Raw genomic sequence first — 23,532 nt, forward strand, 5'->3', positions numbered from 1 at the left:
TCATCAACTCTTCAAATGATTTCACCATATCAGAAGTTGAATCATAAGCAACCGGATTACTCTTTTCTCTGAGTTTTTGGGTGCAGGTGTTTTTCTTATTTAAGGGACTACGCCAAAAATAAATTTGACCCGAGATCTCTTCCTTGTGTTTTCCTTGGCTATAGTGCTTATCACAAAGGATATATTTATTTGTATCCTGGAACTGGACGATTTTATATTTCTCAACATGTTGTGTTTGATGAAAGCACTTTTCCTTATCAAAGTCCTTACTCTCTTTATGATAAAAGCACCACTGAGACAAATTATTGTACTTTCAAAGATATGAACTGTTGACTGATTTATGATTCCTCTTCATGTGATACGGACATCGCCTATACATATCCTTGGCGTACCAACCGTGGGGATGTTGAAGCTTCCAATGATCACATAAGCCGATCAATTTTTCAAGCTCGCAATACTGTTGAAGATATTGAGCTTATCGCTGATCAAGGATGACAACCTGATGATGAGACTAACTCAAAAAATGAAAGATCAACTCAACATGCTTCCAATGATCCTAACCTAAATGTTCCTGAACTATCAGTTCCTTTCATTCCAGGTGAGAATGAAAACTTACCCACTCAAGGGTTCATTGAAGAATTGAACAGAAGCAATCAATCCACCATTGCTCATGAAAATTCTGTCACCCACCTCGAAGCGTGGTAACTAGATCCATGACAAGTATTTCTAAGCCCAATTCTAAATATGCCAACTTGCATGAACTTTATCAAAGTATATCCAAAGAACCCATGAGTGTTCAGGAGGCATTATCTCACCCTGGGTGGAAAAAAGCTATGGACGAAGAAATGCAAGCCCTCTGGTCCAATAACACCTGGGAGCTTGTTCAATCAACCCCAGACATGAATATCGTTGGATCTTGTTGGGTCTTTAAAACAAAATTGAAGGCTGACATGACTCTTGAAAAACTGAAGGCATGTCTTGTCGCCAAGGGTTTCACCCAGGTAGCGAGCGTTGATTTCCATGATACTTTCTCACCTGTTATCTGATCCGATAGTATTCAGACAGTTCTCTCAGTTGCTATGGTTAAAAGATAGAGTATTTGACAACTTGACATTAAAAATGCCTTCTTGCATGGTTCTCTCTCATAAGAGGTTTTCATGAGACAACCAGCTGGATAGGAAGATGCTATTCATCCCAATTATGTTCGCAAATTATCTTGAGCCATATATGGGCTCAAGCAGGCTTCACGTGCCTGGTTTTCTCGACTAAGCACATTTCTCCTGAATTATGGATTTCGTGTCAGTCAAGTTGATCCCTTTATGTTCATATATCATGAATCCGAAGCCATTTTGGTTCTCTTAATTTATGTTGATGATATGGTCTTGACTGGAAGTGATTCTAACCTCTTAGAAAAGTTTGTCAAAAGTCTTCAACAAGAATTCCCTATCAAAGACCTTGGAAAGCTTTACTACTTTCTTGGGATAGAGGTCAATTGAAAGGAGAGTGGACTTCTTTTAAGTCAAGCAAAATACGCTACGGGCATTCTTGAAAAGGCAAAAATGATCGATTGCAAGCCTTGTTGAACTCCTATGAGTGAGAAATACAAAGATATTAAACAAGGAGATCCCTTTTGTGATCCTGCTTTTTACAGGAAAATTGTTGGATCCTTGCAATATTTAACACTCACAAAGGATTATCTTTCTCTGTTAACTATGTCAGTCAATTCATGCATGAACCTCTTGATAACCACTATCAAATTGTTAAGAGAATCCTTCGATGTGTTAAAGGAACCATTGATTTTGGGTTGCATATAATATCTCAAAGTTCTCTCGAGTTATATGACTTCTCAGATTCTGATTGGGATGGGTGTCAAACCACAAGGAGGTCTACATCTGGATTTTGTGTATTCTTGGGGGCCAACTGTGTGTCTTGGAGCGCCAAAAAGCAAAGGGTTGTGGCTCGATCAAGTGTCGACGCTAAGTATCGAGCCATGGCCTCGACAACAGCAGAAATGACATGGTTGCAACTTATTCTTAAAGACCTTGGAGTTCGAATTTTAAAAGTTCCTATACTTCATTGTGACAATATGAGTGCGATTCATATGACAACCAACCCTGTTTTTCATAACAGATCCAAGCACATGCAAATTGATTTTCACTATGTATGAAAAAGGTGGCTGAAGGGCAACTAGCTACAAAGTTTATCAGAGCTCAAAATCAATTGGCAGACATCTTTACTAAATCTCTCGGCAAAAGGCAATTTGAACAACTCAGAAGCAATCTCGATCTGTGCAAACAACTCGATTTGAGGGCGACTGTTAGAAGAATTTATTATGCTAAAGATAGTAACAAGACCGATCACGATCAACCTTGTCATCCTGGGAATGAGAACCATATCCTCCATTCCAACAATAATCATAAGGAAACTGTCAAGCAAAATCGAATCCACGATTTCAGGAATATCAAAACTGAAAGTAATCAAATGAGTATCGATAAATCTGGTAGGACTGAGCTATACAAATCTATCGTTAAGATTTAGGCTGTTTTCGGGTTGTGCCAATCTTGCATTGTATTTAAGTTGTTCTTGGCTTTCAATGAATAATAAATATATGAGGATTGTTTGGGCCATGGATGTAGGTTCTTATTAAACTGAACCCGTTGTTTCCAATGTCCTCTGTTCTGCTCTTTCTTTTCTATAATGAGCTTCTAAGAAGGCATCATATTGAACACATTTATGAGATTAGCAAATAAGGTCTAAAGCTAAGGTTTTCAAGTAGATAGGACAATTATGGCCAGCTTGATCAAATAATACCTATAACTCGAAAAATCATAATATTTTGAAAATATCACAAAAAAGTGTCATTTGAACCTTTCAGGCAATATCTCATAATATTTTATTTTCTTTTTTATAAATATCACAATATTTGCCACACAGCACAAAGGCTGACCATTTTCTTGCATGGCCTATTTGTTTCATGTTCGAAAATAAAATATTTCTTTTATTACAAGATCCACCAGCTTTGTTGTGGCAAAAAACAAACCCTTTAGGCCTAGTTTGTTTCATTCCCATGCAAAGGAATGAAAAGGAAAGTCTTTACATGGGAATGAGCTTCTAAAAAGTTATGCCAACTTAACTAAAGCTTTTCATCTGTACACATAAGGGGAGGTGTTAATAGATTTACACATAAAAAGTGATAGGTGATAAAGAAAAAATGCAACCCACTGAACCTATGGCACTTTATTGCCATGATGATTTGATGTTTGTTTCATTCACGGTAAAAAAGGATTACATTGTCACAGTTGCTCGCTCAACACTTTCTCACGTAAGTTGCACACGAAACAAACAAGGGCATAATGTATCATAACCAATTTCAAGACTGAACCCAAACCTAACCAAGTTCGTCAAACCTAGATAGGTTGCATATGGAACCAAGTTCATTAAACCCAAATAGTCTCAACGCGGCGAAACCTAGCTTGAGCTGTTGACAGGATATCATCAACTGGACCTGAACCAGACCAGATGCGATCCGACCCATTATCAGCCTTACGACTCTTACCTGCAGCGTAGATGCCCGAATCCCTGATACCACCACCACCAAGTATGAAGTACCAACCTGGACCGTCCGACCCGATCCAAGGGTAACGCTGCACAAGGACTAAAATGCCCTGCTCCTTTTATGAGAATTCTCCGGACCCTCCCTGGCTATAAATAGGTGTCCAACTCAAAAATTTTCGCGGAGAAAAAAAATTGCAGAAGAGAGGGAAAGAGAGAGAGAGAGCGATCGGAGATCGCGGACGCCATGAGCGCGGCAAACGAGTTCAGGTTCTTCCTCTCTTGCGACATCAACCTGCCGGTGACCTTCCGCGTCGAGAAATTGGAGGGAAATTTGCCGAAAACTACTCATTCCGGTGAGATTTTTAGGTCTCCGTTTCTCGCTTCAAATTCCGTTGGACGATCTCGAGTTTCCTTGGAATCTTGAGGCTTTTGGTTTCTTCGGGTTCGATAGAGGGAAATTAGTAGGGGTCTGTCAATGTCGAGTTTGTAATTTGAATGATTCTATTTCGGCAGTTCCCTTTTGATTGACACCTCAAATTTTTTTTGGGATTTTAGTCGCTTTTGGTTTCTTCATGTTCTCGCTGATCCAGATTGCATCGAAATTATGATTCAGTTGATGAATTTATTTAGTTAATTTTACTTGTATGCTGTTATAATTCGATTTGGTTATTTGTTCACTTCTGATTCTGCTAATGCTGTTGTAACTCAAAAGCATGTAATTGTGTGTTTAATTTCGAGTATCTATGTAGAAGAAACGAAAAAAAAATTGTCATTTATTCCCTTTAGGCTATTTTTAGAAGAAGGTATTTGATTTTAAATAACCTCTGAAAATTATTTGGGAGGAAAGTGGGAGGAAAATGATTTTGAGGAATCGGACTATTTTTATTCTACGAGAGCACCTAGTGGTTCTTTTGGATTTTCTTTGTTTTGGCGACTAGCCAGAGAAATGAAAACGGACTGGTAGAGAGTAAAAAATTAAAGAAATAACCGGATTTTGATTTTCAAGAGTATCAAGAATCCTTCACAGGAGGAGGAAGCAATAATTATGTCCTCCTTGTGAAAGAATTGAAAACATGAAAATGAAGAAATTGGTGGCGGCAGATTCAAGGCCCACTTTGTATTCTTACTTCGATACCATTTAGCCAAACAGCTATCTCGCATAGGTGCGGGTGCGGATGCAGGTGTGGGTATGGGTGCGGTTGCGGCCATGCAGCACTTTAAAAAGACTTTGGTGCGGGGAGGGTATATAGATATAATTTTTAACAGTTTTAAGTTAACACTGTTTATGTGTGTGCATTTATGTATTTATATATAGTATAGATAAAAATGGACTTGATTAGGGTTAACTGAATCTACTTTTGGATAGAAATGGACCTTAGTGTGGTTGACTTAACCTAACACAAAGGAAGCTGTATTCAAGTGTCACACCCGGCTCGGTGCAGGTGTGACGCCGGTGCGGTGCCGTGTTAGAAGAGTCTGTGTTACATAGCCAAGCAGCTAAGAGAGTTTTTTGGGAGTCAAGTACTGTGGCTCCTGCCAATTTTTCTGACATCCGCCTCCCCAACAAGTCCTTACACTGGTCAAGTTCATCACAATTACCCATTATGTGATTTTTTTTATGAGATACCCATTATGCATTTACTTTTAAGGTCCCCCAACAATATTTGGTTTCCTATATATTTATTTGTGATATTGTTAACAAACTGATATTTTTCAGAGATTTTCCTGATAAAAACAAGAATTTTTAAAATCTCCCTAGAAATTTTATTGCCGATAAATTCTCGAGAATGACATTTCTGACTATGATTGGAAATGTGTTTATCTATTTTAATGCTGTGCATGTATTAACATTTTTTTATTCTTTTTGTATTTAAGCCACATGATTCTTTCCTATTTAATGTTGATTTTTCTTGTATTAGTTCTGCTTTTGGACTATTTCAGCATCAAATTTAACTTCTATCATTCTTAGGCATTAATTCAGCAACAGAAATTAGAAGCCCTGAACTATATGTTGAATGCATGCTTTATGTTGATGGAGCTCCATTTGGCCTCTCTGCACGGACAAGGTTATGTAATCAAGACTGTCTGATTGGGGATTTTCCCTGGAAAATTTTGACTGCTTAGATACGTTTGGTATGTTGTCTTCCTCTTTTTCCCTGATTTAGCTCCCTGCACTTCTTCATATGTCAGGTTGGAGTCTGGTGGACAGCCATATTGTTGGAATGAGTTAATCACATTGAGCGCCAAGTGTCGGGATTTAACTGCTCATACTCAACTTGGATTAACTGTATGTTGGTAGTTGTGTTAAAATGTATCTCCAAAAACATTGTTGTAAGTATATATATATATATATATACATATTTTATTCTTTTACCCGAAAAGGGTATTCTTGTAATTTTATATCTTGCGCATATCCACTTGGAATATGTTGTAATTTCTTTTTTATTTTTTCTGTATCTTTCTTTTTTTTCTATTTTTTGTTTTTTACTTTTTTATAAAGGTACATTGGGGGTCCCCCCAATAGAGTCGTTGGGGACCCCCCAACGACTCCTTTGGGAGCCCTCCTCTTGTACCCTTTTGTATATATAGGGGTGTTCCCCCTTTACTTTCATAAGCTTGAGTGACTCAAGCATTGCTTTTTTATGAAATGCATGCCTTAAGTGCATGTTTGCTCACTTTTGTGTATTTTACGTATTTGTGCAAGTGTTGTGTAAGTGCTTTTGTGCACATTTTGTTCTCAAGTATTTGCGCTTGTATGCTTGTGGCCTCTTAGTAGGCATTTTTACATGGTATCAGAGCGAGGTTGGTTATAGAGGATCGTGAGATTCTTCGTTTTTCGAGTGCCTCGAACAGCATGCCTTCGGATTTTTGAAGTTTGAAGTGGTGGATTTTGCTCCTTAAATATTTTAGAAGAATCTTGTGCAAATTAGAATTTGAAATCTTGTGTTGGTACGCATCTTCTCCCTTCCTCTTTACTTCTTAATGGGCGAAAAAAGTCTCATTTTACTCTTGGCTTTAAACTAAATGGGTCTAACTATCATGTTTGGGCCGGAAACATGGAGGCTCACATAAAAGGGAAGGGGCTATGGGGTTATGTGCAAGGCACAATTCCGGAACCGGAACCCAAAATAACTGTGGTAAACGGAAGTGAAATCAAGATTCTTAAAGGAGAGAAAAGAATCAAAGCCCTTGAAGAGTATTCTAAGAAGCACGATGAATGAGAAATAAAAAATTTCAAGATTCTTTCTTGGTTTTTCTCATCCGTTGAAACTAAGATTAATGCCAACATTATTAAGTTCAAGAAAGCATCAGAAGCTTGGCATTATCTTGAGAAAATGTATACGTCAAGGGACTTATCTCATAAGTATTACCTTCAAAAGAAGGCTCTCTCTCTTACTCAAGGTGAAATGAATATTAGAGAATATTTTGCCGATCTTTCTTCCATTTAGGACGAGCTTGTCATGCTTGAACCAAAATGGAGTGGAGAGGCGATTGAACTCCGTCACAAGCAACTTGAAGAAGATCGGTTCTTCAACTTTTTGAATGGGATAAGTACCAAATTTGAGCAAATAAGGTCATCCCTTCTATTATCGTTTACTCCTCCCTCTCTTGAAGATGTACTCACCAAATTAAGTGGTGAGGAGACTCGTATGGGTTTATGTAAACAAGGATCAAATGTTCTTGCGGTTCCTTGTAATTATGAAGAAAACGATGGGGTCAATGCTGTATCAAGACCCGAAAACAATGTAAAAGTCTATCGTCCTCCTCACTTTAAACCATAAAATCAAGGTGAAAATGGTGGGCAAAGAGGGAAAAAGGACTATAACAATTTTTTTTGTCATTTCTGTAAATAACTGGGGCATATCAAACCCATATGTTCCAAATGGAAGAAGCTTCTCGCAATGGCTACCACCGGTGTACCGCAAAAGGATGAGGCATCTTCAAGTGGATCTCTCTCTCTAAGTATAGTGGAAGCCCTTCAACCTCTCCTCAAGGGAGCTACCTCCGGTGCCGCCGTGTCTACTTCTTCCTCTCCAGGTAAAGTCTCTTGGCTTTTGGACTCCGGTGTATCTTTTCACATGTCCCAAACATATTTCCGCTTTCCGATTACTCAAAAAATGTTTCTCCATCTTTTGTTTCCACTGTGGATGGAACCTCTCTTGAAATTAAAGGCATAGGTAATTTTGAAACTCAAAACTTTTTTATTTCAAAAATTAGATTTCTACCTAAGCTAAACTTAAACGTTCTCTCTGTTTCTCAACTCTCGGATCATGGTTGCGATATTAAATTATCTTGTGACAAATTTTTAATACAGGATCGCCGGTCCGGGAAATTGATTGGGGAAGGCTTTAGGAAGGGAGACTTATACTATATGGACTTTCTTCGAGTTTCAAAACTTTTTCGTAATGTTGCTCGACACAAAGATATAAATGTGTGGCACAAAAGGCTTGGTCATCCTAATATCACTAAGTTATCTTACTTACATTTTGCAAAAGACCTATGTAAAAGTTCATTTTCTTGTAATGATTGTATTCTCGGAAAAATGCGAAGTTTGCCTTTTGAGCAAAAAACTATGTTCTCTTCTAAAACTTTCGAAATTGTTCATTCAGATGTTTGGGGACCCGCACCTGTTGTTTCAAAATGAGGCTTTTCTTATTATGTAGTTTTTGTGGATGATTTTCCAGATATTCGTGTAATTTTGGAAGTGATCAACTTTTCATACAATGATCAAAAATCAATTCAACAGTAACATAAAGATATTTAGAAGTGATTCTGGAGGAGAATATCTCTCCAATCAATTTAAGGAGTACCTTGAGGATAACAAAATTGTTCACCAAAGGTCTTGTACTAAAACCCCTCAACAAAATGGGTTGGCCGAAAAGAAACATAGGCACATCATTGAGACCATTAGGACCCTTCTTATATCCCAAAACATTCCTAAAAACTTTTGGGCTGAAGCAGCTATTGCTTCTATTTATCTTATAAATCGCTTACCATCTCGGATATTGGGAAAAATATCTCCTTTTGAGGTATTACATAAGCTTGAACCTGATTATAACAGGTTACGAGTCTTTGGGTGTAAGTATTTTATACTTACTGATAAGAATGACAAGCTCTCTCCCAAGGCTATTCCTTGTGCCTTTCTTGGATATTCCGAAACTCAAAAAGGGTTTCGTTGTTATGACCTTAGAGATGATAAGTTATATGTGTCAAGAAATATAACGTTCTTAGAAAATGAAAGCGGCTTTAAAAAGAATGTTTCTCAACAAGAAAATGTTGATTACTTCTTATTTGACTTATTGTCGAGTAATGATGATATATCTAGTGATAATGATATATCATCAAACCATGATGGGGAAAATGCTGGCGATGTTGGTGAATATGACTCACCCAATGAACAAGAAGGTAGAATTTCAAGTAATCCAATAACCTATTCTCGTAGAAGCCAAGATACCTTTAGAAGTGTTATTGATCAATATAGTGAGTTTGTTCCTACTCTCGACCACAAAAGATCTGAAAGAAATAGGAGACCTCCAACTCGTTTTGTCTCGTTTGATTTGTTTTCACCCCGACATAGGGCTTGTCTTAGTGTTATTCACTCTTATTTTGAACCTAAAAATTTTAAAGAAGCTAAAAAATGTATAGAATGACAAGAAGCTATGCAAAATGAACTTAATGCTCTTAGGAAGGCTGAAACCTGGGATTTCCAGACTCTACCCATAGGAAAGAAAACTATAGGTTGTCGATGGGTTTTTAAGGTTAAGACTAAGAGCGATAGATCACTGGAAAAGTATAAAGCTCGCTTAGTCGCAAAAGGATATGGGCAAGAGTATTGTATTGATTATGAAGAAACTTTTGCTCGTATAGCCCGAATGGTTACAATTAGATGTCTCATTACTATTGTATCTATTAAAAATTGGAACATTTTTCAAATAGATGTGAAAAATATTTTTTTAAATGGTGATCTTAACGAAAAAGTTTATATGGATGCTCCACCAGGCATGAAGATTCCTAAAGATAAAGTTCTTCGTCTTCGAAAGGTCCTCTATGGTTTGAAACAGGCCCCCAAAGCCTGGTATGATAGATTTACCAGTGTAATACTGGAAAATGGTTTTTCCTCCTGTTATACTGACACTGCTTTGTGAAAAGAAGACATTATTATCTTCATTGTATGTCTGACCCGATCCATTTGTATAATGGATCAGGTCCAGATCCAGTTCATGTATTGTAAATTATTATTTTGTAAAAGGGTATTTTCGTACCCTAATGTTTACACTTTATGTTAAATAGAATGAGAGGGCAGTCACGATGGACTGAACCGTCCTTTCAGCTGGAAATCTCTCTCTCCCTCTCTTCTCTTCTCTTATCGTAGATTAGGGTTTCATTCTTTCATGGTATCAGAGCACGGCGTGGATCTGCGTGAAGAAAGCAAGGCGTGGATCTGCGTGAATCTGCGTGAAGAAAGCACAGCGTGTGCATCAGCGTGAATCTGCATCAACGTGGATCTGCATCAGCCATCTGCGTGAATCTGGGTGTGAATACCCAGCGTAAATACCCAGTGAAGAATGTCTGGTCGCGAATCAGCGTGATTTCAGCCTGCGTGAAGAAAGAAAGCCCAACCTGCGTGAAGAAAGTCCATCTGCGTGAATCTGCGTCTGCGTGAAGAAAACCCAACCTGAGTTTGCGTGAGCAAATCCCAGCGTGAATCCACCAGCGTCAGCAGAGTGAACTTATCAGCCGTGAATCCCAGCGTGAATCTGTGTGCCGTGATGTGAATCTGTGTGGTATTGTGGCCCTCAAATACCTAGCGTGAATCTGTGTGAAGAAAATCTTTGTGAAAAAAATCTGTGATTTCTTTCAGCCGTGTGTTACAGCATCAATCTGTGTTTTCTTTTCAGCCGTGATTGCTTCTTTGTGAAATCAGGTTCATCAGGTTTAATCCCTGTTGTTTTCCTGCTGTTTTTCCTACATTTAATCTCTTGATCTGTGGTTTAATCCCTGCTAACCATTGTTAATCTCTTGATCTGTGATTTCCTTTTCCTTTCTGCTGTTTTTCCTGCTAATCACTGCTAATCATTGTTAGCCATCTGTCATATCTTATCTGTCTTTTTCTGTTAGCTGAGTTCTTTGTTCTTCATACCTAAGTGTCAGTTCAAGCATATTCATCAAATGGAATTTACTCACGGGCAATCATGTCTGTCCTCAAGTTTTCTTGGTCAACTAGTCTCTGAAAAATTGAATAACTGTAATTTCTTGACCTGGAAAAGACAGATTATTCCGTTTATAAAAAGTCAGGACCTTTCTGGCCATCTGGATGGATCGGTCCCACCGCCTTCAGAATTTCTCTCGCAAGAAAAAGTGGACGATAAAGGCGAACAATCTGTTGTTCTTCACAGGAATCCAGAATATGTTGCTTGGATGAAGAGAGATCTATCGCTAGTGGCATATATCACTTCAACTCTTTCACAGGAGGTCCTTATTGCTCTTCCTGATGATTGTTCGACAAAGGAACTGTGGGATATGTTAGTTCAAACATATTCACAAATTTCTGAGGCAAGAATTATGTTTCTTAAGCGAGAATTTCAAATGTTGAAGAAAGATTCCATGTCTATTATGGAATACCTGAATAAAATGAAAGGCATCACAGACCAGTTGGCGGTTATTGGGTGTCTTGTCAATGAAAAAGATAAAGTACAACAAACCTTGAGTGGATTGGGGCCAGATTATCATGTTATGACGACAACCTTACTATGCTTACCAGAACTTCCAAAGTTTGAAGATCTTCGTGCAAAACTGTTGCAATATGAGATGAATCTGAAAGGTTCCTCTGAAGCCTTTCATGGGAATTCCGGAACACAAGATGTGCTGGCTATGGGAATGAGTTATGGTCGAGGTAGAGGAAGTTCTTTTCGAGGAAAAGGAGGACAAGGGAGAAATAACTATGGAGGTCGTGGCATACTTCCAACACCCAATGTTCAGGGACAAAGACCCATTCCCACCTGTTTCCTATGCAACAAGAAAGGGCACATTAAAGCGAACTGTTGGTTTAATCCTCAAAACAAAGGGAAAGCTCCACAAGCAGAGGCTAGAAAGGATGGAGAAGTAAAAGAGTTGTTGTTGGCAGCCTTGGCAGGATTGAATATGAAACAAAATGACAAAGGAACTTGGTATGTCGACTCTGGAGCAGCTACTCATGTTACAGGTGATGTAGGTAAACTCTTGACTCTTACACCTTATGTTGGAAAGAATAGCATTGTCACAGGAGATGGATCACATCATGCCATCTCACATACTGGAAATGCCATTATACACATGTCAAAGTCCTCTCTTAAACTTCCAAGTGTCATCCATGCTCCTAATATTCAAAAGAACATTGTTTCTGTCTCAAAGCTTGTTGATGATGCAAATGCTTCAGTTGAATTTACTCCCTCTTCTGTTTATGTCAAGGATCTTCGCACGAGGAGGACATTCGCTGAAGGAAAACGATGGGGCAACATGCACATCTTCCAAGAAGATCCTTCCTTCATTCATCCCAACTATTCATCCTTGAAGCCTCACCAAGTCTTTGATTCTGATTTTTTATTTAATGTTTCTGAAAGTAATAAGCCAAGACTTTGGCATAGTCGTCTTGGCCATTGTGGTCGCCATTTTATTGAAAAACTTGTCATGAATAATCTTATTCCTAAGTCCAGTCTGAGTTCAGAAGTTGTTGATACAAAATGTTCTAGCTGTCATCTATGTAAGAGTCATGTCTTACCTTTTGCTTCCATTAATAAAAGAGCTTCAAGGCCATTTGAGGTCATTTGTTCAGATGTCTGGGGGCCTGCTCCAATTACTTCTTTTTCTGGCAGTAAATACTATCTTATTTTCGTTGATAGTTATTCACGTTATACTTGGATATTCTTTATGAAGCACAAATCAGAAGTTTTTGGATTGTTCCAGAAATTCCACTCTTTCGTTCAAAATCATTTCTCTACCAACATTCTTAATTTCCAGTGTGATGGAGGAGGTGAATTCTCCTCGAGTGACTTTGTTAATTTTCTTCAACATAATGGGATAAAGAGAAGAGTGTCTTGCCCTCATACACCTCAACAAAATGGGATTGCTGAGAGGAAGCATCGACATATTGTTGAGACTGCAATGAGCATGATGCACGGGAGCAATCTCCCTACATCATTATGGACTGAGGCCTTCCACTCCACAGTTCATGTGATAAATCGCTTGCCCATGAATATCTTAGAAAATAAGTCACCATACTTCTCTCTTTTTGGCATACAACCTGATTATCATGAATTACGTGTGTTTGGGTCTGTTTGTTATGTGCACATTGATAGCTCACTCAGGCACAAGTTCCAAAATAAAGCTTTGAAATGCAGGTTTATAGGATATGCCGAAGATTACAAAGGGTACAGGTGTTATGATCCCCTGAGTAAGCGTGTCAAAATATCAAGGAATGTTATTTTCGATGAAATGAACTTTGCTGATCAGGATAATAATTCAACTATGGTGGATACTGATAACTCAAGCTCCAGCATTGAGGTATACTACCCATGGTTAAATTCAGAACTCTTCTCCAATGGTACAGTAGAATGTCCAGAAAATTGCAGTCAGAATGAGCCACATGAGGATTCAACCAATGAGACTCAAACGGAGGAAACTGTCACATATGACTTGGAGCCAACAAGGTATAAGGGAATTGTGTACACTCGGCGAGAGAAAGAGCCCTCATTCACTTCTTGTTCGAACACGGATATCAGAAGATCTTCACGGATTCGACATCCACTTGACAGGTGGGTAAGTTATAAAAAATTTTCAATGGATTTTCAGTTATTCTTGACATCCATAAGTAAAGAGGATGAGCCTCTTATGTTCTATCAAGCTGCGAGCTCTAGAAGATGGGTAGAAGCAATGAATGAAGAAATGGAGGCCTTACATGAATGTGGCACATGGGAGATTGTGCCTAGACCACTGAACAGAAATGTAGTTGGGTCAAAATGGGTGTACAAGATAAAATATAAACCAGATGGGAGCATCGAAAGGTACAAGGCTCGACTGGTAGCCAAGGGATTCACACAAGAGGAAGGCCAAGACTTTGATGAAACTTTTAGTCCTGTTGTCAAGATGGGGACTATTCGTATTGTGTTGAGTCTAGCCATTAAACATGGATGGACATTGAGCCAGCTGGATGTGAAAAATGCTTTTCTGCACGGGGATTTAAAAGAAGAGGTCTACATGGAACAACCCACTGGATATGCAGAACGAGACGCCAAAAAATATGTATGCAAATTAAAGAGAGCACTCTATGGTTTGAAACAAGCTTCTCGTTCCTGGTTCGACAGTTTTTCTCTAGAAATACAACGGCATGGCTTTTCTAGGTCTCTTCTGGATCACTCATTATTCATTCACAATGAACAAGGAGTTACTACTCTTCTGTTGATATATGTAGATGATATCATCATCACAGGGAATTGTAAAAGCCACATTGAGCTGGTGAAGAAGTTATTAAATCAGAGATTTAAGATGAAAGATTTGGGAGAGCTGCGATATTTTCTTGGGGTAGAAGTTGATAACAAGAATGATACACTTACCCTTACTCAACACAAATATACGCTGGACATTCTCGGCAGAGCAGGCATGACAGATTGTAAGCCGTTAACAACTCCAAGTGTCATTCATCAGAAATTGAGTTCGCAAGAAGGGGATATATATGGAGATCCCACTAAGTATCGCAGTTTAGTTGGCATGTTGCAATACCTGACATAGTATATTCGGTTAATCAGGTATCCCAGTTTATGCATGAACCTCGTGTGTCACATATGGAGGCAGTCAAACGTATACTTCGCTACCTAAAGGGTACAGTGGGTGATGGGCTGGTATACAAAGGCAAGGAAGAATTAGATCCCGGTGGGGGCCATGAGATTATTACTTATGCTGATGCTGATTGGGCGGGGGATCCAGACGAACGACGATCAGTATCTAGTTATTGCAGCTTCCTTGGGCCAAACTTGGTATCCTGGAGCAGTAGAAAACAAAAGGTGGTTGCTAGATCGAGCACTGAGGCCGAATACAGATCAATGGCCACTGCCACGGCCGAGGGTACATGGATAAGACATCTTCTGACTGAAATGGGAGAGCCGATTGTTCGATCACTGTTGCTATGTGACAATCAAAGTGCCATCAACATGTCATTCAATCCCATTCACCATAGTCGAGCAAAGCACATTGAAATAGATCAACATTTTATCAGGAAAAAGGTTGAAGACAAAGAGATTGAGCCCATGTATGTGTCAACAAAAGAACAAGTTGCTGATATCCTCACTAAAGGGTTAACAAAGGATAGATTTTGGTTTTTGAAGAACAAGTTGTTCATGGTCCAACACCATGCACAACTTGAGGGAGGCTGAAAAGAAGACATTATTATCTTCATTGTATGTCTGACCCGATCCATTTGTATAATGGATCAGGTCCAGATCCAGTTCATGTATTGTAAATTATTATTTTGTAAAAGGGTATTTTCGTACCCTAATGTTTACACTTTATGTTAAATAGAATGAGAGGGCAGTCACGATGGACTGAACCCTCCTTTCAGCTGGAAATCTCTCTCTCCCTCTCTTCTCTTCTCTCATCGTAGATTAGGGTTTCATTCTTTCACTTTGTTTACTAGAAAATCTGATACAGGGATTGTGATACTATTACTCTATGTTGATGACATGTTAATTACATGTGATGATGTTCAAGGAGTCAAGGGTATTAAGTCCGTCTTGACTTCAAAAATTGAGATGTCAAATTTGGGTTTTCTAACATATTTTCTTGGAATTGAGGTTGCCTATTCTCAACGTGGTTATTTCCTATCTGAGTCTAAACTTGTTTGTGAGATTATTGACAGGTCAGAGATTTCTGATGACAAAGTCTGCGAAACTCTTGAAGTCATGGGATAAAAAATGAAGATTGATGACGGAGTTCCTCTAACTGATCCTACTCCTTACAGGCGTTCTTCGCATCATCAGATACTTGAAGGGAACAATGAATAAGAGAGTATTTCTATCATCTTCTTCTGAATTAAAATTACTTGCTTATACTGACTCAGATTGGGGAGGTGACCCTAATAACTGTCACTCCACCACTGACTTTTGTGTTTTCTTAGGTGTCTTTGATTTCATGGCGATGTAAAAAGCAACATAAGGTCTCTCTGTCATCCACTGAAGCAAAATATAGAGCCATGGCATCCACTACCATGGAAATTGTATGGATTCAAATCCCTTTGGAAGATATGAAAGTGTTTATCAGAGAACCAACAAAGCTCTACTGCGACAACAAAAGTACAATTTATATTGCCAAGAATCACACCTTTCACGAACGAACAAAGCATATAGAGATGGACTGCCATTATGTCAGGGAAGAATACTTGAAGAAGATCATTGATCTACCGTACGTGACTTCTGAGTATCAACTCGCGGAGTTCTTCACAAAAGCTCTTTGTTCGCCCAGATTTCATTTCCTTCTTGACAAACTTGCGGTTATCGCACCGTAAGTTTGAGGGGGGGTGTTAAAATATATTTCCAAAAACATTGTTGTAAGTATATATATATATACTTATATACATAGAGATACATATACATATATATCATATATGTATACGTCTCTCTCTCTCTCTCTATATATATATATTATTCTTTTACCCAAAAAGGGTATTCTTGTAATTTCACATCTTGCGCATATTCCACTTGGAATATGCTGTAATTTCTTTTTTATTTTTTCTGTATCTTTCTTTTTTTTTTCTATTTTTTTTTTTTTACTTTTTTATAAAGGTACATTGGGGGTCCCCCCAATAGAGTCGTTGGGGACCCCCAACGGTCACAAATGTGTCCGTTGGGGGCTCTCCAACGACTCCTTTGGGAGCCCCCCTCTTGTACCCCTTTGCTTTTGTATATATAGGGGTGTTCCCCCTTTACTTTCATAAGCTTGAGTGACTCAAGCATTGCTTTTTTATGAAGTGCATGCCTTAAGTGCATGTTTGCTCACTTTTGTGTATTTTACGTATTTGTGCAAGTGTTGTGTAAGTGCCTTTGTGCACATTTTGTTCTCAAGTATTTGCGCTTGTATGCTTGTGGCCTCTTAGTAGGCATTTTTACAAGTTGATGGGTTTTTATATGCTTACAAATTCATTGGAACAGTTATTGATTGTGCAAATGCACATTAGTGGTGGACAGTTATAGTTTGTGAAAAATTAAGAAAGAAAAGTTTATTTGGGTTTTAGTAATAAGTAATGATAAGCACATCTACCACTTCAAATCAAACAAAAAACACTGCAACTATTATTATTGAAGGGACCTAGTTTAGTTGCCTAACTTTTTGATGGCAGGATGATTTCTCTCTCTCTCTATCTCTCTATCTATATATATATATATATATGCAATATGTACATATGTAGGCATTTATATTTATATATATGGGTAAATATTGGCTGCTACTGAATGTACATATTGTTGAGCAAATATCACTTTGTTTTCATGTTTGTTTTTTTTGGTAAATGAGACCCTGAAGATGTGAGCTGCATTGTTTGCTCAGTAGAAAGATGGGTTTTGGATTGTATATTTGTGATGTGTAGGCAGGATTTTCAAGGGCCTAAAAAAATAAATGACTCACAATATGCCAAATACATGAAGGAGTTCTATGGTTCAACCTGTCAATCAACTCCATGCAACATAAATGGATGTTGATTTATTTTAGAAGCATTTGTTGGAAAATGTTTTTGCTATTATTTATTAACTAATTTACAGATCTAATTGTCCTTTGCCTCTTATGATAAGATTATGGATGTGCAATGAGATGAGCAACTTGAAAGTGGCTCACTGTAGCTCTTTTAGTGAGCTTGACCATCCAGATTCTTGTGTTCTTTAAATGAGCCAACCTGTGCTTAGAACTGACAGGCTTGGGTCAGCCTGGCTCAGGTGGATTTTCCAAATTATTACATTTACATGTGCCACTTTTATACGTCACCTCACACAATATATTATGGCTCTTGTGACCCCTATTGGTTGGTGCTTGGAAGATCATTCTAATCAAATCTTTCAAAACCCCTGATCTTTAATTACTTTAAGGGAATGTTTGTTACTAGATGAGGCTTTTCATAGGAAAATCCAATTGCATCTGTTCCCCTGGATAACAAGTTTCTTACAAAAATATTTGTTTCATGGGCGACATCTTGCACATCCACTGTGTGAAATAAACAAGCCCTAAGGGATAACCTTTGCTCTAGAAAGATCACTAGGCTTAGGCTAAACCAAGCTAGGATTGATTCATTTCTACGGCTAGGTTGTTTGGTTTGAGCTCCTTGGTAGTGTATGTATCAAGTTGAGCTTGAACAACACTGGTTGTTTCCTGGGTTGGCTCATTTACATCCCTTAGATAACATTTGCATGATCAATGAGTGGCTTGGCCAATTTTATCATTGATGTTCGTTTTTAACCAATTGATGTTGATATAAACAGATGAATACATGGAATCAAGGTTGTAAGTAGCGTATCGTGACCCGTATCAGTCGACACAATAGTAACACCCTATCGTATCATATCGTAAATGTATCATAAATTTTAAATAAAAAAGTCAAAAAAATCAAGAAAAATCAGAAAAATTCACTAAAAATTTTAAACTTCTCATGAGCTAGTTGCATAAATTTCCAATATTTCTCTTCTCATAACCCTGTTTTGTAAGAGATATATGCTTCTTCATGAGTCACCTTAGCTTTATGTACAATTTATAATCCATTCTTATATATTGTGCTAGTTATCCTTTCTTCTATTTTATAAAAGATTATTTTCAGCTTATTATTTGTTTTTATAATTGTCATCTTTCTAGGTGCCTAGAGTTTGTAGAAATGTTTTCCCTCTTTTGGAACTTAACTAGTGGTGGCTATTTGTATTTTATCCTGTCTAGTTATTAACATGCAGGTATGGGATGCACCCACTGCGAAGGAAGGTCCAATTGGTGGAGCTACCATACTATTTTTCAGTAGCAAAAGACAACTTAAAACAGGAAAACAGAAACTTAGGCTTTGGCCTCACAAAGAAGCAGATGGTTCATTCCCCACAACAACGCCTGGAAAGGTTTTCATCTAGTCCATCAAATTGACGTTCTAGTGTTTGTTCCAGTTTAGTATTAATCTTTGATTACCTGTATCTCACCTTTTGAGTTTTAATTTTCCTTATAAAGGTGTCCTATTTTAGTGATTCCACATATTTCATGTTGGCATGTACCTATTGCAGGTCCCTAGGCATGAGAGGGGAGAGATGGAGCGCCTGGAAAAGCTTGTTAATAAGTATGAACGGGGTCAGATTCAGCGTATTGATTGGTTGGACCATCTTACTTTTAAAGCCATTGAACAAATTAAAGAAAAGGAGAGAAATAGAAATGGGGACTCTCATTTGCACTTGGTAGTTGACTTTGGTAGTTTTGAGCATCGAGTTGTTTTCCAGGTTTGCACATAAACTTTATACATGTGCTGTAGTTCACATAGGCCACTTGTATATGATCATTTATGCATCCAAAACAACTTATCTTTTCTGTTTTTTAGATAAATGAACGTGTTTAGAACTAAATGAAGATGATATACCATAAACTTGCTATTAATTAAGAAATTTTGCCAAAAAGCAAACGTTGAACATGTATTCACCGTGAACCCATTTTCTCATCTCAAAGGTATGTGCTACCTAATATAGGTGTAAGTGATGTTTCTTGTGTTCTATGTTTTTTCTGTGATCCGACTCTCAGAATGAAACATATCATGGCTGACGAAGGTATCTTGATGTGCGCTTGATGCATCTTTTTCTGTTTTTGTTTTCCTCAAAATTTTCATATTTTGCCTACAAAACGGGTGGTTGCCATATTGCTGTTTAATGGTGATAACTAACAATCAATCCAGTTATAATAGATTTTGCCAAACATAGAAGTTGATGACAGCCTTCATGGCCATGCCGTTCCCTCCAAAGTTTCTACTGGAGGACAATTATGGAACTGGAAGAGTATGGATTGGATTGGTCTTTATCTAGTCTGTTTGTGGCTAAATGTGTAACGCCCCGAAATTTTAACCCAGATTTTTTTGAGGATTTTTTTTAAAAGCGGAACAACAAATGATGACAGGGTTAAGCATTTCAGAACGATACAGGAAAGTAAAAGCAAACCCCACCTTTTATTCTTATTTCAATAATCATAGAATCAAAACAGAGTTTATCACATCCTCAGTCTTAAAACAAAAATTTCAATCAAAAAGCAATTAGGATCGCCAGGGAACAAATAGATCCAGTCCTGGTCTGCGCCTCATCCCGTTCCGCTCATGGACTACTCTGTGCCTGAAAATAATAAAAATTATAGGAATTAGACTACCACGTCTAAGTAGGAAAACTGTAATTATTCTTGCAAGTAGATCATGTGTCAAGTGTGATGTGGGTGGCGTGTTTGAATTTCAGTCTAAACATAAACACATAAGGAATTCGATGCAATAGCAATCATAGACATATATCTGAATAGAAAGGTAGATTATGTAACAGTTATACTTAAGCACAAAAAGCATTTTTATGCAACTACAACAATTAAGCAATGTATTAAACAATTAAAGCAGAACTTACACTAACATGAATAACATCCATAATATGAATTCAATTAACCAATAAATACACAATTTAGGATGTCGTTTCATCATAAGCACCGAATATAAAGCATGATGAAAGAGTAAGCAATTGTCTCTTTAGTGACTCCAACACAGTGATACCTAGCTGTTCTAGTTAATGTTTATCTTTTCTTATCCCGCGGGTACACACGGGCCAAGGCAACCATCACAGAAGAGAATGTCCGGGGGTATATTATTCAGGCTTGTTTTATTAACCCGAACATTCTAACTGTGACTGAAATCCCAAGAGAGCGGCCAGTGACCGAGAGAAACTCCCAAAGGCCAAAACCAAAACAGGATGCATCCCTAACTTCTGCAGAAGAACATGGAACTACCACCTAGGACACAATTGGTAGTCCGGGTCCCCCGACTCTGAGGACTGGGACCAACGAGTCGCTTTACGCTCGAAACAAAACACATGTCCCCAGAGTTTTGTACCATCTACCCTCTCCAAGGTAAGCCTGAAACTGAGTGGGTTACTCTTTTTATTTAAATTTATTTCCCGAAGTACAGGGCTTTTCCCCGACTTCCTTCTACTACCACGGCAGTAGAATACTCATCCTTAGTTTAGTTACCAAGGTGAATAAACCATCCAATTCCCTTTTCCATATTGATTGCTTAAACCCACTCAAAGTGCTCCGGTGCCTTTAAACCAGTCAAGCACAAAAATTAAATTTAAGTTCCTTACTAGTGTTTTGATTATTATTCATAATGTTTCGGTGTCTTTAAACCATCAAGCACCAAGGCCCTCGGTGCCTTTAAACCAGTCGGGCGCACAACCTTTAATATTAAGTTTTTCATCAGTTTTATTGCCATAGCATACAAGCTAATAGTCTAGTAACCGTACAGGGTATTCAACCCATATTGCCCATTAGGCTGGGTTTCCCATATGACACTAGTTGTAGTTCATCCAAACCATTTTGTGTTATGTTCCAATATAATGGGTATAGTCCCTTTTAGACGATTGAGCATGGTGCATATACACAACAGCTAATGGAGTACTAGCTAATGGAGTACTGCTGAAACAACTCACCTAGCCTATCTAGGCCTATAACTTTTGAATCCAACATGTGCAAGAATTCAGTTTTAACATTTTCCTCCAACAGGTACAAGGGGTTTTGGATTGATTAGGTCACAGTCCAACTATAGTAATTGGGCCTGTTGGTTATCACCATTCAGCATGCAAATTTTGCCATGAGCATAAAATTGGGGTAAAACAAACAATGTATATGTATCCATTACAAGTAGTTTTCTTCAAAATGATAAGCTGCTCAGTTAAGGCTACTTTTCATATGTTACAACCTATTGATCAACATATTGCAACCTAATATAAGTTAACCAAAGTTATGCATACAGGTCCTAGGCATGCCACACATCAACCTTTCATATAATGCTTAAATAAAGTTGCACCAAAACAATTCATGAAATCTTTAAAAATATGTACAGAACTAATTCATGAGTTTCCAAGCATTTTGCCTTCAAATATCAGATCTTGATGAAAAAAATACAATCCTTTAGTTGATAACCGAGTGTACGAAAAACCAAACCACACTTAATTCAATTACTCGAAACAGCCCTGTATTTAAGTGTGTGAGTGATATGTGACCTGGTTACATACTAATCTACGTGTTTAAGAATCAGCATACTATTCTATATATTTATTCCACAGGTTATTTGCAAGATAGAACCCTTAATAGTGGTACAACAATATACTTAATAGTAACCTGTGAAACCGTACCTTAAACTTTATGGGTTTGGAAACATAACATGTTAGTATAAGGGATATTAAGAACCAGAATCATCTAAAAAAAACAAGCAGAGTCTAATATATGGAGTGAATGTGAAATAGCCATCAACAGCTAACCAGACTTGCTAACAGTAAGCGAAGTCACTTCCCTGTCAAATGGTATAAAACCGATTTGAGAACAGACTACCTATAACACTTTTTGTCACGTCAGCTTGCAGTATCAACTTACCATGTCCTAAATGTTAGCAGGCATACCACTCATCAATATCTGGATAGATTAACAGTTAACTAAACAAAACAAAAGATTTCAACACGTTCAATTTAACATGAAATCAAACTAAAAAAATTAACAGAAATTCATATACTCGACAACTACATAATCGTCATATTGGTTTGGGTCCCAGCAGTGTACCCAACCATGACCCATACTGCAGAAAATCGCAAGATACTCCAAAAAATAAAGAACAGGTACAGCTATTTAGAGGTTCGTGAATCCCTTAACAGGACTCAACAAAAATCCCATTCGAAGTCCCCTCATTTTATTTCCCGAACCCCCCAACACACACATGCTCGATCCCTAAAAACAGAAATCCGAAACCCCCAAATTAAAAATTTGGGGTTTTCGGTTTGGGGTGACAGACAACCCCAACATTGGAGAATTTCCCCCCCTTGCAAGTCGACCCATTTGGGTTTTGGACAACCCACACCCCACCCAATCCATGATCGACCTGAAGAAAAAATTAGAGAGACCCTACCATTTTCCGGCGAAGGAGTTGCGGCAACCACGCAAGGAGGTCGGTTGCGTCTCTTGACAGGGCTTCACACAGCAGGCCCGAGCTCGGGGGTGATCCGAGGGTTGAGAGAGAGAAGAGAGTGAGAGAGAGAGAGAGAGAGAGAGAGAGAGAGAGAGAGAGAGAGAGAGAGAGAGAGGTAGAGAGAGGTTCGGGTCCCCCTTTGTAGGTGGGTGACCTTCCAAAAAGGAAGGAAGCCCGGCGGCTTCGGCTTCCTCCCCTCCCTTCCCATTTCCAAATGTTAGGGTTCAAAAGAACCCTAACCAGCGACTTATCGGGGGGGTTTCCCCCTTTATTTTTATCGGGCAGCCCTTGTATCCTTTTTTTTACAGGGTGTGGGCCGGGTCCGGGTCCGAATCGCGACCCACGACGGTGGACCCGGTAGCGATTTGGATCCGGGGAATAAAAAATGTGGATCTGAGTCGTGTGAACAATAGTGGATCCATGGGTTGGATCCACTTGGGTCCAATGATGGATTCGACCAGTTTATTTGCTATTACACCCATATTTTTTTTCTTTTTGGATTCGGGTAACGGATCCTAGGCCCAAATCATGTTAAAAAAATATGTATATACACAAATTTTCTAGGTAATTGTATAAAATTTGCGATTATTACATCCTTTCCTCCTAAAAAGAATTTCGTCCTCGAAATTTACCTGTAGGTGCTTACTCGAACAACTTTGGGTATTTTTCTCGCATATTAGCCTCTGGTTCCCACGTGCTTTCATCGATGCCATGGTGTTGCCATCTCACCTTGACGAGAGGAATGGTCT

At 38.3% G+C, this 23,532-nt stretch overlaps 1 protein-coding gene across 1 annotated transcript in view; it reads left to right on the forward strand.

The window, feature by feature from the left end:
• Positions 1-3,774: 3,774 nt before the first annotated feature.
• Positions 3,775-23,532, forward strand: part of LOC149832225 (phosphatidylinositol 3-kinase, root isoform-like) — a 143,801-nt gene continuing 124,043 nt past the window's right edge. Inside the window, exons 1-5 of the mRNA XM_090012388.1 lie at positions 3,775-3,908; positions 5,525-5,621; positions 5,746-5,842; positions 18,507-18,662; positions 18,822-19,031. Of these exons, the coding sequence (XP_089868514.1) occupies positions 3,800-3,908; positions 5,525-5,621; positions 5,746-5,842; positions 18,507-18,662; positions 18,822-19,031 (669 nt within the window). The 5' untranslated portion in view covers positions 3,775-3,799. The remainder of the gene's footprint in view (positions 3,909-5,524; positions 5,622-5,745; positions 5,843-18,506; positions 18,663-18,821; positions 19,032-23,532) is intronic.

This window comes from Nuphar pumila, chromosome 7 (assembly GCF_984573655.1).
Source record: "Nuphar pumila chromosome 7, dmNupPumi1.hap1.1, whole genome shotgun sequence".
Taxonomy (NCBI): domain Eukaryota; kingdom Viridiplantae; phylum Streptophyta; class Magnoliopsida; order Nymphaeales; family Nymphaeaceae; genus Nuphar; species Nuphar pumila.